The sequence below is a fragment of the Acomys russatus genome, chromosome 2 (genome assembly GCF_903995435.1).
Source record: "Acomys russatus chromosome 2, mAcoRus1.1, whole genome shotgun sequence".
NCBI classification, from domain to species: Eukaryota; Metazoa; Chordata; class Mammalia; order Rodentia; family Muridae; genus Acomys; species Acomys russatus.
Genome location: NC_067138.1, coordinates 106,411,216 through 106,427,175, shown reverse-complemented (window position 1 = coordinate 106,427,175; position 15,960 = coordinate 106,411,216). Strand labels below are relative to the sequence as shown.

General features: G+C 45.8%; 1 protein-coding gene across 1 annotated transcript in view; it reads right to left on the bottom strand.

The window, feature by feature from the left end:
* The window catches only part of Raver2 (ribonucleoprotein, PTB binding 2), a 141,239-nt gene that overhangs the window by 50,664 nt on the left and 74,615 nt on the right, over positions 1-15,960 (bottom strand). The window contains exon 2 of the mRNA XM_051164734.1: positions 1,816-1,882. Within this exon, the coding sequence (XP_051020691.1) occupies positions 1,816-1,882 (67 nt within the window). The remainder of the gene's footprint in view (positions 1-1,815; positions 1,883-15,960) is intronic.

The window sequence follows — 15,960 nt, the reverse complement described above, 5'->3', positions numbered from 1 at the left end:
TGCTCCCTTGCCCCGCCCCAATAAGTCCTTTTATTCACTAGCATGTCTAGATACAGATTAGGCATGAGAAGAGCACTGTTGTTCAACAGTGAGCTCACATTCCAACTCAGGACCCAAGACATTCAGCTGAGAGTTACAAATGTGGAGTTTCCAAAGAGGAAGTAGGAGAGGCTGTGAGACCAATCAAACTGAGCCAAGTAAACTAGTTGGAGAATATCTAGCCTGAGCTACATAAGGGAGGACAACTAGCCTGATCTACATAAGGGGGGACAACTAGCCTGAGCTACATAAGGGAGGACATCTAGCGTGATCTACATAAGGGAGGACATCTAGCCTGAGCTACATAAGGGAGGACAACTAGCCTGAGCCACATAAGGGAGGACATCTAGCCTGATCTACATAAGGGAGGATATCTAGCCTGAGCTACATAAGGGAGGATATCTAGCCTGAGCTACATAAGGGGGGACATCTAGCCTGAGCTACATAAGGGAGGACATCTAGCCTGAGCTACATAAGGGAGGACAACTAGCCTGAGCCACATAAGGGAGGACATCTAGCCTGAGCTACATAAGGGAGGACATCTAGCGTGATCTACATAAGGGAGGACATCTAGCCTGAGCTACATAAGGGAGGATATCTAGCTTGAGCTACATAAGGGGGGACATCTAGCCTGAGCTACATAAGGGAGGACATCTAGCCTGAGCTACATAAGGGAGGACATCTAGCCTGAGCTATATGTTGGCATGGAAATCCTCAGCTAAAGGGACACATGCCTCGTCCACTATCATTTTATTTATGAAAAGACAAATCCTGTGTCCTCTCATGACCTGTAGGAGGGACAACAAAAGAGTATCTCATGCCTGAAAGAACCTGGAACAATCTAGGGATGACGGGGCCATAGCCCCAAGAACAGAAACAGATTCTAAGTGCTTCCTCCAGGAGGGAGTGCAGGCAGGGTGGCGGGAAATGGAGAGCCTCTGCATTTGGGAGGCATTTGCTTTGTTTGTCTTTTGTTTGTTTTAAATTCAGTAATAAACATTAGGGCTCTAGCTATACTCTTTGGGGGGCATTTGCTGGGGTCAAACCCATTTCCTTGCACATGCAAGGCAAAGTGCTCTACGTGGAGCTATGTCCCCAGAACTCAAGCCCTGCTTGTACTGGAGTACATGTGCCTTTAGTGGTTTATGTCATCATCCGGGCTGTATCTTAGTTATCTCAAAAAAAAGTTCACAAACATTTATATATCACCACGATCACAAAAGACCTCAGTTCTGATCTCGCAGATATGAAACTAATACTCAGAAAAACAAGGCAACTTTCCTAATTTGTCCAAATAAAAGCCAATCTATACAAACAATGGTTCACCGAACCCAGTGACCTTACTAGACAGAAGCGCACCACACCCCTGCAGAACACTTAACACATAGCACTCAACCCTGAAGAACACTTAACACAAAGCACTCAACATCACAAAGCTCCAGTCATGCCACACCCCTGCAGAACGCTTAACACAGAACACTCAACATCACAAAGTCCAGGTCCACTGAATTCATTTACTGGTTAAAGTTCAGGACAGTATTACTGCCCTCAGAAAGTGCCCAGGGAGTCACACTGATAAGATTTCACACTTAGGAGCTCACAGCTGGCCAAGAACAGAGCTCAGTGTCCAAATGCTTGCCAGCCCTTGTGAAGGCCCCGAGCTCAATTCCCAGCACCAGAAGACAACAGCTTAATAATGAAAAGACAGCAAGCATTCCTGTTCTACAATACATGCAAAATGAAAACGAGATCATGTGCTTGAAGTGGAACTCTCACCTGTGCGTTTATTCCTGTCCACATAGCAATACTTTAGCTCATAGTCCTGTAAGAGCTCATGAACCTCCTGAAAGACACAAAGCCATGACAATTCAGTAAGCACATCAGTTTGGTTAGTGGTTAATGCATGACAAGGCTTTACTGCCACCCTCCCCCATCACACTGTGTCTCTCTCTCTCTCTCTCTCTCTCTCACACACACACACACACACACACACACACACACACGTCACATTGCCATTCCCATTCCTACCACGCTACCCCGCCACACTGCTATCTCACAGCACACATGCCACCCTCCAGACACACCCCATATTTCACTCCAGCTGAGCTCTTACTACACCTCAGTCTCTACTTTTGCTCATGCTTCCGGATTTAGCCCCGAGGTGAACTAGTCATGAAAGCTGCCCTGGTCACCTGAAGTCGCAGTGAAATCCCACCTGCAATGCTCTGCTGGGAAGCTTTTGCTGGCATTTCACACGGAATGTGCCTGAATATGCCAATCCCAACCATGTGGCATAGCTATTACGTAAAGTGATATATATTAACTCATTCCACATGTTGCAGTTTAGCCAAGAAATGTGCCTGTACATGCTTGTAACAGACATGAAGAATAAGCAAATGTAGATTGTAAGTGCTGTAATATGTAAGCTATAGATTTTTAATTTATAAATTGAATTTAAACTAAAAACCGTTAATATAACAGGATAGTGGAAATTGTCTCCTCTTGGCTACTCACAACATACAATATACAAACTTATTTTATATATTTATATATTTACATTTCGCCTGAGGTAGACATTCGAATACACATCAAAGTAAACAGGATTTGGCCGGGTGTACTGGTGCACGCATGTAATCCCAGCACTTGGGAGGCAGAGGCAGGCCAATCTTCCAATCTCTGTGAGTTCAAGGCCAGCCTGGGCTGCAAAGTGAGTTCCAGGACAGCCGGCGCTACACAGAGAAACCCTGTCTCGAACCTGCCCCCCAAAAAAGTAAAAAGGATTTGTTTTGAATTAGCATGTGCTACTGAAAACTTTTTGCATACTTTTTTTGAGACAGGCCCTTACTATGGAACTCTGACCAGGGGTTGGTGTCCTTGTTGGACGCAAAGCACATAATTCTTAGTGGATACGAAGGGCTTCAGATTACTGCACAGATGGACATTGTGATCCCCACACTAGAGAGTGGCAAGCAACCCACTGTAGGTACCAAATGCACACGATGAAAATCCAGCTACTGAAGTGTTTAAGTCAATGAGCTCTTATTGCTGCAATTATTAGAATTAGTTCTCATTGAGCTTTTAGAGGGCAGAAGGTACCAGACTTACTTATATCAAACATCAGAAAAACGGCGGTAAGAGGTGACTCCATAAATAAAATCTTGTCAGGAAACTGTGTGGACCAGAGTTTGGATCCCCAGAGCCCCCCAAAAAAGATGGACAGGTAATCCTAGCACCTGGGAGGCAGATGCGGGATCCTTGGGGCAAAGTGACTAGTCGGCCTAGCAAACCCTGAGTTCAGCGTGAGATGAGAGACCCTGTTGTGATCAGCTGAGTGGAGAGGAACCAACTAAGGCACCGGATAGCAACCTTGGGCATCCACACATGTACTTGTGTGCATACACACACACACACACACACACACAGAGAGAGAGAGAGAGAGAGAGAGAGAGAGAGAGAGAGATGCATAACATACATATGCATACAAAATAAAAATAAAAATAAAGGTCAGGAAACCTGAGCAGAAGAACTCAAGTCCAATTAGCAACTTTTGAGTGTGGTTTCTGAAAGGTTCCAGGAAACACACCCTCCTTCTGCCCAGTATAAACTTTCAAAAGAGCACATGATCAAGTAACCACTAACATTGAAAAAATGGCTACAATCATAGTTTTTATAGTTAAGAGCAACCTAGAAATGGAAGATACAGAATATGATACCACACTTTAGGAAGCTTTCCTGGGGACACAGAGATGGCTCAGAGCTCTGGCAGAGGACCCTGCTCTAATTCCCAGCACCTACAAGGTGGTTTATAACCGTCAGTCCCTCCAAGGATTCTAACGCCCTCTTCTGGACTCTGTGGGCACCGGCACATACATGGTACACAGGCAGACACGCAGGCAGGCAGGCAAAACACCCACAGACAGAAAATTTGAAAATCTAAGTTTACCTTTGAATTCAATGCAAAAGAGAAAGAAAAAGTATAACTAGCTATAACAGGCAAATTGTAAAAATGTAAGCCAGATGAAAATACAACAATTATCTGTCACACAAAAACAGGTGCAGCTGAGCATCTTATATGGCTTATTAGTATGTTTTATTATAAATGCCGAGAAATAGTAAACAAATGCGCATCTGTCTTGTGAAATGCTTTGCTGAACATAGCAGTTGAGAACGTAGCAGTGTCGTCTATCTTGAATGTCAAGTGTTTTCTCAGACTTAGGAAAACTTCAACTGTGGTCCTAGGAAGAACATAACTGCTCCTTGCATAACGCACACCTTGCCAGGCGACTAGCAGCGCTTTACAGGGGACGCTTTGCTCCAGGGATCAAGTGTATTCTTTTTTAGTGGCACAGACTCTGATCTTTCACTTGGCTGGTGAGCAGCTGTTGAGTGCTAGATAAAGAAAACCGATACCACTCAACACATTATCAAGTATCTGCTGTAAACAAATGGCACGCCGTGCTGTTCCTCTAGCTGAGGGAATTACCTGAGGGAAATCTCCAGGACCAAAGATGCAGCTCTCCACTTAGAAATCTTACTTTCACAAATCACATCTCCCCTGAGCATCGGGTATGGGGTCCTGTCTGCTAACGGGGAAGGAAGCCTTACAAAGGGTCCAAGAGAGAAAGCACCAACAGCCGTTCTCTCTGTCCTGGTGGTCATCCCTAACCTGTGCCTCAGCAAGGAGACCGGAGTAGAAAATTCAAACCTGACAGAGTGTCCTGAGCAACATTTGCCGAATTTCCCTAGGCTCTGCCACGCAGAACTGAAAGAACTGAACTTACAGCTCCCAGGAACTGACAACGCTGTGTGATTTTTCTCCTTGTATGCACTCTGAGAGCACACCCGCTGTGCAGGAACACATAAACAGCAAATTCCTTCCGGCAAAGGAGTGTGTCAGACTGACATTTTTGGTTGACACTAGTGTGTCCAGGCCAGATTCAGTAACATCCCCTGAAGCTTTATGAAAACCTCAGAAGAGGTTTTTGGCAGTAAGGGAAACAGCTTTGCTTAGAGCGGGGACGCCCTCACCCAACCAACACACTGCAGCTGCTCTGCACTCCTGCCACGTGAATGATATCAGCCTAAAGCAAAGGGTTCCTAAGCCCTCCACAGGTGTAATTTTGTTTGTTCAAACTGTTCTAAGAAAGGCTTTTTGGGCCAGCAAGATGGCTGAGTGAGTAAAGACGCCTGTCACCAAGTCTGAGGACCTGAGATCAGTCTGTGGGACCAATATGTGTGGAAAGAGAGACCAACTCCCAAAAGTTGTCCTCTGATCTCTCCATGCATTTTTGTCACATACACACCACCAACAACAACAACAATAAATGTAATAAATTTTTCTAAAAAAGAAAGGCTTTCACAGATCAAAATATGCTATAATAAAGTACACTATTTTTAAACCCCACTAGTTTGGATTAGAAGAAGAAAACTGGGGTCCTTCCAGATGGCTCAGTAGGTAAGAACACTTGCTGCCAAGCCGGACAGCCTGAGGTCCAGCCCTAGGACTCATATGTGATGGAAGGAGAGAGCCAACACTCTCAGGGTATCTTTTGATCACCACATGCACAACATGGCTCGCGTGCACACACACAATGTAAAAAGAAACTTGAAGAGAACAAATGTGTTGCTTTAAATTGTAAGCAATTGGAAAATATCAAAATTATCTATAAAGCCAATCTAGACAGTCCTCTTCCCCTTCCATAGGCATCTCTCTGGGTAGATGGACAGGCCCAGACAACAGGTTGGTGGGCACTTACAAGTGGTATCATGTTACACTTTTTAAAATCACTCAGGTCTTGATGCTGAAACTTGGTACTGCATTTCTAATGCCTGGTTTATTGCCGGGCCAATGTTACTTTGCTATTTATATTTTATAAACTAATTCATTCTTATGGCTACTACACATCTACTGGCATTCATACACCGGAGCTGTGTCTAGAGCTATTTATTTATTTGTTTATTTAGTGTGTGTGTGAATGCGCACCCACATATGCACATGTAGAGGTCAGCAGATAACCTGACCAGAGGTCCTACAAGACAGAAACTCACTTGTGAGCCTGAGTGTGACCCAGGGTCTCACTATACAGCCCTGGCTGACCTGACGCTTGCTATATAGACCAGGTTGCAGCAGTCTTCCTGTCTCTGCCTCCCAAGTGTTGGGATTCCAGGCTTATGCCACCATGGCCAGCTGCAAGTGATCAAACTCATATGAAACTGAAAACTTGTGTGGGAAAATGGGGTCACAGTTACATCCACATCCACAGGCTACGTGGGTCCTGCTGAGCCCCATTCTTTCAGTGACTGGCGTTACCTGAGACCAAGGTGTTGTCAGTTTTGTGGATACAGAGCTGTGCCCCTTTGTGGTCTTAACGTGTAATCTGTTAGTGAGGGGGTCACTGTCACTGCTAACTTCTGGTGTCAGGTTAGCTACCACAGTCAGTGACCTAAGCAAACCGGAACCCAGTGCTGCTGAGAAGCAGTTTATATGTGGTTCATTTCTACTTCCAGCTGCTTCAGAACCAGAGAGCTTCCATGCAGCGAGCTGACCTCATCCAAGTCCGGAAGGCTTCAGCTGCCCAATCTATGGCTCCCTGAGGAAAACATGGCGCTCAAGCCTGTAACGTCCAGCACTGTTCTCGTTCTCAGCCTGCAGGCATGCCCTGCCATCTCTGGACAAGGCAGCTCGCAACCAGGAGTCAATTAGTCAAATCTCTCTCTTTTTTGTTAATTTTTTTTTCTATTGAAAATAGATTTTTTTTCATATAATATTTATATAATGATTATGGTTTCCTTTTCCGTCTACACCTCCCAGTTCCTCCCTACCACTCTTTCCACTAGCACCCACACTCTTTCTGTCTCTTGTTAGAAAACAAATGGGCATCGAAGAAATAACAATAAAATAAAATAAGATAAAAAACAAAAACAAATTAGGATACGAAAAAAAAAAAAAAAAAAAAAAACAAGAAAGAGCCGAAGAAAAAGCACAAGAAACAAGTACAGATACAGAGACACACATTTGCATACATAGGAATCCCATAAAAACATAAAACTGGAAGCGGTAATGTAATACACAAAGGACCTGTTAGTTTAGAAAAAAAGATTCTCTGACAACATTATAGGACAAAAGAACCTCCAAAGATGCCACCGAGTTCGTTTAGTGTTGGCCATCTACTGCTGGGCTGCCCTTGAGGAGTTGGTTTTCCCAGCAAAATTCCTTGGTGAAAAAAATCAAATTCTTTATTTTCAAGTGGCTATCTGTTGGAGACAGGGCCTGGGTCAGGGATGGGGAGTCTTTCCACTTCTTTCATTTTTCTTTCGGCTCTAGGACTGCATCTGGTAGAGATCTTTGCAGGCCCTCTGCATGCTGCCTGTCTCTGTGGCTCATGCGCATCATCCTCGTTGAGCCTAGAAGGCCTTGATTCCTTAGTGTCTGTCCTCCCTCCCCTCTGGCTCCTTGTGGGGGAGGGGAGGGGAGGAGGGCAAGACAGGGTCTCTGTGTAGCCCTGGCTGTCTTGGAACTCGCTCTGTAGACCAGGTTGGCCTCAAACTCAAGAGAGCCACCTGCCTCTGACTCCCAAGTGCTGAGATTAAAGGTGTGCACCACCAAAACCAAAACCCCCCGTCTCTTACATTTCTCTTTCTGCTCCCTCTTCCTCAGAGTTCCCTGAGCCCAGAAAGGAGGGATTTGATGGAGACATCCCTTTTAGGGCTGAGTGTTTCAAGGTCTCTGACTCTTGCACGTTTGGCTGTGTGTAGCTATTCACATCCGCTGCAGGAGGCAGCTTCTCTGATGATGGCTGAGCAAGGTTGGGATCAATGAGTATAGCAGAATTCCCTCAGGAGATATTGTATTGCTATGTTCCGTTAGCAAACAGTTAATATTTGGTTTCCCCCTAGGTCCTTGGCCTATCTAGTCTCAGGTTCTTAGTCACCCAAACAGTGTTGGGTATGGGTTCTACCTCATGGCAACGCTTTAACCCGAATCAGATATTGGTTGGTTGCTCCCACAGGCTTTGTACCATTACTGCAACCAGTATGTCTTGCAGGCTGGCAGATTGAAGGGTTTGTAGCTGCGCTGGAGTTTACCTTTCTCCTTTGGTGGCCAGCTGTAGGAACCAGGCCCGACTGGGCTGCCTGCCTATCTTGTTGTTTCATGTCCTGTTTCTAGCAGCTTCCACGTCTGTGTTTATCTTGGTTAGCTAGTCATGTTTACTGCTCTGAGAACGCGCCCCTCCCTTCCTCGGGACTTGTCCTCCTGTGTACAATCACCTCTTGAGGGATTTCACCTAGGAGGAGGATTCCTGTTTTGTTGCCTACAAGAAGGCTCTTTGGAACTCTGGGGGAAGAGAAGAATAAACTACTGCCATGGTTGCTGCTGCGGCAGCTGCTCTCTTAGCATGAAGGACCCGCTGTGTTATTGTGTGTGTGTGTGCGTGTGCATGTACGTGTGTGCATGAGTTAAATCCGTAGTCCCTCGCCCTCGACTAGGTACCGTGGTGGCGTGGGCGCCACAGCCAGCAGAGTACCTTCCGGTGCCATGAACGCCGGCCCACAGGGGTGAAGGCCCTAGACAGGAACAAACTGAACTTCTCTGGCCCGAAGAGTTGTACAGGCAGTTTTCAGCAACAGGCTCACATTGTCAATTTGTGGAGCACCACCTAGCCTTGGCAGTCAACTGGGTTGTTGGGGGCTCCCATGGGACCCCCTTGGAGAAGAACTCAATTAGATGTAACCTATTCCCAATACCAGAAGCTTTGTTCGGTGTGGAGAGATGTCTACTTGGGACTGTCTGCCCTGTTACTTGGTGGTTTCATTTAGATCCATCTTCATATAAGCATAGAATTTAGGAAGCATCTACTGTATTAGGTTTCCATATAAGGCCTCAAATAGCCCTTCATTTTAGGTGTCCCTCCCCATATTAGGAATTGGTCAAATCTTCACCTGCGCACATTTTATTACATACAGGTATGTGTGTGTATTCCATGGAACTTGTTCTCAGTACAACCCTGGCTGGTCGAGGCATCTTGTTACATTTCCTGACAGTTATTTCTTCTCCAGAAAAACATTTACTTATTTCAACTGCTTTGTCTTTCAGGGTTTGTTTTTTTTGTTTTTGTTTTTGTTTTTTTTTTTTTCCCTGTAGGCAGCTTTCAGAACATGGTAAATACTAATCCTTTGTCATTACTAACATTACAAGTGTACTCCCAGCACATGGTCTGGGTTCTCCGCCTCCTTACAACAACTTGTGGAGTCTCGGCCTTAAGAAGCCCTTTCCTCAGGAGGTGGGAGTGCACACCTGCCATCCCAGCACTCAGGAGGTAGAAACATGAGGGTTGGGAGTTCTAGCTCATCCTTGGCTACATGTTGAGTTCACTCAAAGCCAGCACACATACGTACATAAGACCCTGACTAAAAAAAAAAAAAAAGAGAGGAAGAGGAGGAAGGAAGAAGGGATGAGGAAGAGGAGGATCCTTCCTGACCAAGTTTATAAAAATTATTTTGTTTTCTTCTTGTTATATTTTAGTTTCTAGTCACATTAGGTTTTATGTTTGTTTTTTGTTTTTGTTTTTGTTTTTTTGTCTGCCTATTATTTTGTTTGATTGGTGTTTGAGATGGGAGGCTAGTCTTTAACTCCTGATCATCCTGCCTGAGTTTCCTAAATGAGATTTCAATCTTGAACTTGTAGTCTGCACACAAGGTGAAGTAGGAATTTGGCTTTTCTTACTTGGGAAATAAATTTCATGTTCTTCCTAGGTGGACAGCCCACTGTCGCCCCCCCCCCCCCAACTGAGCCCCTGGACAAGCAGCATTCACACCACTGCGACAGTACCCTACAGGGGAAACTGAGGAGAGGGACTCTTTCCTTTGGCTCATGGTTTCAGAGGGATTGCCTCCATCATTGTGGGGAAGGCTTGCTGGGACAGCTCAGCCTCCAGTAATGGGAATGTGTGGTTGCGACTGTTCCTATCATAGTAGAACAAAAAGTAGCATGCAGCAGGAACCAAGGGCTGGACATAAACTTCAAGGCCTGCCCAGCGTGATCAACCTAATTGTGCCACAAACTGGGGACCAAGCATTCAAAACACGAGTCTGTGGGAGCATTTCAGATGCAATCCATAACACACTCTCTCTCAGCCAACAAGCCTCCAGATACACACAAGTCAGTGTGTTATCCTGTGTTTCTGTCCCAAGGGACATTTGTCCATCTGTGCTAATTGTATACTATACTAAATATGTAACTTTACAAGTCTGTAATTTAGCAGGGGGAAGAGATTCCCCTTATGACTGTTGTTTCTAGTGTTGGGCTTTAGGAATAAAATTTCTGAGTAAACTATACATGGGACTAAGACTGCTGAATTGTATGGCATGGGCATTCTATAATTTCAAGTTTTTGTCCCCTCTGAAGCTCTTGCCAGAGTCTAATTCCCACTGAAGTATTAAGAGGGCAGAAACTTAATCTGACTTGTGCTTGGAGGTTGACTAGGGTTATATAAGGTCATCAGGATAGAGCCCCAGCTACTGAAGACCAGTGGATTTGTAAGACAGCACGCAAAAAATGTGCATGAATGTCCTGATGTCCCCACCCCATGTCCTGTGCTGCTGTGAACCCTGCCAGCACAGCCATCACCACATACGGGCCCTTGACCTTGGACCAGGACTGTGAAACAAGTAACTTTATAGCTTGGCCAGACTCTGTGTTTCTGTCTTTCTTTCTTTCTTTCAAAAAGGACTATATATAGCTTATGCTTGTCCTCAGTAGAATCTGCCAGTTTCTGAGACCTTTGAAGCCCTTGACACACTCACCACTAGGACCATGACTGTCAAGTGCTCCACACCCGAGCCAACGGGGGAGTCACCTGTCATTTTATTTTTACCCATTTCTGTAGGCACACAGGTGGTCAAGTGTGGTCTTCACCCAGCTCTCCATCATGAATAGTGGAATCACAGACAGCCCCTGCTGCTTATTTGTTCACTGGCTGTATGGATTTCCCAAACAGAAGTATCTGTTCCAGCCATTAGGCCATTTTTAAACCAGATAATTTAGTTCTTCTATTCTTTTTTTTTTTTTTTTTTTTAAACCATGCATTTATTTTGTCGGAAGGACAAGAAACATATTACAGTGAACATGTAGAGGTCAGAGGACAACTTGTAGGAATCGGTTCTCTCTGTCTACCATGTAGGATCTGGGAACTAAACTCACATCATCAGGCTTGGCAACAAGTGTCTTCACGCACAGAGCCATCTTGTCAGCCCTCGAATCTTCCTAATTTGTAAAATATCTTTGATCCTTGCTGCCCCCCAAGTCTTTTGTTTAAGAGACTCTCTAAGCAGGGCATGGGAGCATGTCACTTTAATCCCAGTGCTCTGGGAAGAGGCAGGGGAATCTGTGAGTCAGCTGACAGTCTGTTTCGCATAGTGGGTTCCAGGACAGCCAGAGTTACACACCAGAGACCCTGTCTCAGAAAAACAGGAAGGAAGGAGGGAAGGAAGGAAGGAAGGAAAAAAAAGTGAGTTTCACTGTGTAGCTCAGGTTATCTCACTACGTAAGCAAGGCTACTCTTTTTCAAGACACAGTTTCTCTGTGTATCCTTGGCTGTCCTGGACTCACTTTGTAGGCCAGGCTGGCCTTGAATTCACAGAGATCCACCTGCCTCTGCCTCCTGAGTGCTGGGATCAAAGGCATGCGCCACCACGCCCTACTGTCTAAACTTCTCAAATGCTAGAATTACAGGGATGGCCTCCCCTGCCCAACTTAGATTTAAAAAATAAATAAATAAATTCTGGATACTAGTCCTTTGTCAAATATGAAGGATTTTCTTCTAGCCTATGATATACCTACTTTTCTATTATGTCTTTCTGAAGAGAAGTCATTCGTTTCTGCCAACGTCAATCTATCACGTTTTCCTTTCTGGAGAAGACTGTGTGTCCTGTTTGAGGTTGATGGCACAAGTATGTTTAGGGCCATCTTAGAGACTGTTAGAAATTCTCTCCTAATTCCAACCCAAAATTCATTTCTTTTTTAACTGGAACTCAGCAGCAAACCAGACAGCAGTTCTTGGTATGTGTGCACAGGCATGTGTGTGTACATGTGAGTGCATGTATAGAGGCCAGAGGTTAAGGTCAAACGTCTTCCTCAATCACTTCTCCACTTTGTGTGTGTGTGTGTGTGTGTGTGTGTGTGTGTGTGTGTGTGTGTGTGTGTGCGCGCGCGCGCGCGCGCGCGTGCGCCTGCATGAGTCTACATGTACCACATGTGCAGGAGCCTAAGATGACCAGAAGAGAGTATCAGAGGCCTTAGAACTGGAGTTACAGTTGTGAGCTGCTCTGAGGATGCCGAGGGGACCCACATCCTCTGCAAAGGTAGCAAACAGTCCTGATTGCTGAGCTACCTCTCTAGCCCCCTCCATTTTTTTTTCTAATGGTGAAAAAAAGAAAACCGTGTATTTAGAATTAGCCACTGGATTCGGTTTACATGACCTTAATTTTGTTTCACCATTCAGAGACCATTGCAATCTCTCTGTCAGGCCTGTCAGGCCTGATCAGGTGTCAACTTACATCAATGCCACAACGTTTTGTTTTGTTTTTTAAGCTTGTTTGATCTGGTGTTTGTTGGCCTGGACGTCCACAATGGACACAGGTGTGTTGTTTCTTCTATCTTCTCTGTGGCTGACTCAATAGTCGTGGTAGTGGTCAGCTTGTTTCTCCTGGGCATGCTCTGCTATGAAGGGTTTATTTATTTATTTGTGTGTGAGGGTGCCATAGCATGGGTGGAGAGGTCAGAGGGCAATCTGTGGGAATTCTCTCCCATCACATGGATGCTAGAGCTAGAACACAGGTCTTCAGGCTTTGCAACAAGCGCCTCTATCATCTCACTGGCCTGAAACCTGTTCCAGTTTGAGGCACAGCCTGCCCCGCCCCCCCTCTCACCTGGGGCTCAGTGGTGGGCTGAGCGGGCTAATCAGTGAGCCTCAGGGATCTTCCTGTCTCAATTTGCCCAGTGCTGGGATTATAAGCCAATGCTGCCATGCCTGGCTTTATAGATATTAAAAACATGAGTGTTGAGGACAGATTCCAGGATTTCACAACTGTATAGTGGAATTTTATCAACTGAGCTATCTCCCAAGGCCTGGGTTCCAGGCTTGGGGTAAGAGAACTTTCTGCCTTGGCCTAAAAAAACACATGAACACAGAAAGCTAATGAGAACAACTGGTTGCTTTCTGCAGCCCAGCACCATAGGGACAGTATTTGGATTAACGCTCACAATCGCAGCACTAAAGATCACAACGCTGATGTTTAACTCTAGAGTTTAAAGATGGCGACTTATCTTTAAGTCAGGCCTAGATGTAAGTAACTTGCTCAGACAGCACGAGTCGGAGCTGGGATTTTGTTCTGGCTGGCAGAGCTCACAGCAAACTGATGCACTACAACGTGTATCTTAAGTGTCTCTGTGACAGTGATAAACCCATGAAGTAAGGAACCACTCGCATCACCAACCCCCTAGCCTTACATTAGGGATCTGGGTAAGAATGGGGTCAGGATGTCTACCATGCAAATTCCTCGGAGGCAAAACTAAAACAAAGTCACTTGGTTCTGGCAGCTAAATGTCTGTTTGTGTCACTCCCTTAAAATAAACACCCACCACTTAATTTGGCCTAGTGAAGGCCTCAGTCTGGCATTTTACCATTACCCATTGCAAACCCTACGCCTTGGCCACAGTGGACCAATTCTGGCCATTTTTTCTTTTTATCTTTAGGGAACTTTAGAGTAGATTCAGGTGTGCATGCTCTTTTTTTTTTTTTTACTTTTTCTATTTTGTGGGATGGTGGTAGTGGCATGTGAATGTGCAAGCTTGTAACTACGTGGGTGTGCGTACCACATGCATGCACGTGGAGGTCAGAGCAGGCTACTGGGAGTCTTTCTCTACCACTCTCCGCCTGCTCGCCTGTGACAGGGTCCCCTGCTGTACCACAAGCTCGCCTGTGACAGGGTCCCTTGCTGTACTAGAAGCTCACCTGTGACTGGGTCCCTCGCTATACTAGAAGCTCCCCTGTGACAGAGTCCCTCGCTGTACTAGAAGCTCGCTTGCGACAAGAGTCCCTCGCTGTACTAGAAGCTTGCCTGTGACAGAGTCCCTCGCTGTACTAGAAGCTCCCCTGTGACAGAGTCCCTCGCTGTACTAGAAGCTCGCCTGTGACAGGGTCCCTCGCTGTACTAGAAGCTCCCCTGTGACAGAGTCCCTCGCTGTACTAGAAGCTCCCCTGTGACAGAGTCCCTCGCTGTACTAGAAGCTCGCCTGTGACAGGGTCCCTCGCTGTACTAGAAGCTCGCCTGTGACAGGGTCCCTCGCTGTACTAGAAGCTCACCTGTGACAGAGTCCCTCGCTGTACTAGAAGCTCGCCTGTGACAGGGTCCCTCGCTGTACTAGAAGCTCGCCTGTGACAGGGTCCCTCGCTGTACTAGAAGCTCGCCTGTGACAGGGTCCCTCGCTGTACTAGAAGCTCGCCTGTGACAGGGTCCCTCGCTGTACTAGAAGCTCCCCTCCAAACATGGCAGGAAACCAGGAGTCTGTACTGACATGAACTAGTCACTGAACACATCAGAATGCTTCAAAAGGGACAGGTGGCTAGTCTCATAAGTATCTCCCTGGACATCTTTATCCTTCGAAAAGGAACACTTTCACGGCCTGGCAGGCCCTACTTTAATTAAAGTAAATCAAACTTAACTTCATCATGTATTTTTTTAAATGCACCTCATCTGTGGCCTTACTAGCAATGACACACAACTCCTGCCAAAGATGCACGGCTCTCATCACAAGGGAACATCACACATACTCAAACTGAAGAACATTCTGCAAAGTAACTGGTCTGTCATCTTCCAAAGGGCCACGGGCAGACCTGAGTAGGCCAAAGACACGGAGTGAGCAAGCACACGAAGGCACTGAACTCAACGAATACTTTCACGGTAAAGGACATGGCGGGCAACTGGCCAGACCTAGACACATGCTGAGGCTGGGAGGCATCAGGGTGACCTTGACGGTGGTGATGGTATGGCTATGTTGGGTGATACCCCACCTTCTAAGAAATGCATGATAAAGTAGTCATGTGTCATACAATTATGTAGTCAGCTACAGTATATAGTGATCAAGGTCCCATAAGATGGCAAGGAAGGATGAGGTTTCTATTACATACGAACCTGATAGCTATGGAATCCCATGGCAACACTCACACATCCATGGAGACACCTACAGCGCTGCCGGTCATCTTAAAGCAGAGACTGCCTAATTATAGGCTATATAGTATATGGCACCAGCAGCTAATAGTCAACAACAACTTTACCGGTCCATGCACTTTTTCACTATAACATTCTTTTAGGCAGTTTATAAAATCACTCTACTTATAGACAGTTTACTGTAAAGCAACGTGTCACCTCGTGCTAGCAGGTCCTCATGCTTGAAGAACAGCACGCCTACCGAGCCTTCTCCTTGTCCCTGGGATATTTTTTTACTATAAACCTACTTTTCCAAAACAAAAGAGGAGCCATTTGAAACTCCTACTACCGAAATCTGAGACAACCAAAACATCAAAGTAATTATAGTAATGGGATAATACCCTCCAAACAGACCAGGAAACCGGGAGTCTGTACTGATGGGAACTAGTCACTGAACACATCTCAATGCCTCAAAAGGGATGGGTGGTTAGCATTCTAAAGGGAATACTTTCATGGCATCCGCGGTGACCAAGCTCCATCACGCAGGGCTGCGAGTGACCGAGCTCCATCACATATGGCTGTGAGTGACCAAGCTCCATCACACAGGGCTGCGAGTGACCGAGCTCCATCACATATGGCTGTGAGTGACCAAGCTCCGACACACAGGGCTGCGAGTGACCGAACTCCATCACAAATGGCTGCGAGTGACCGAGC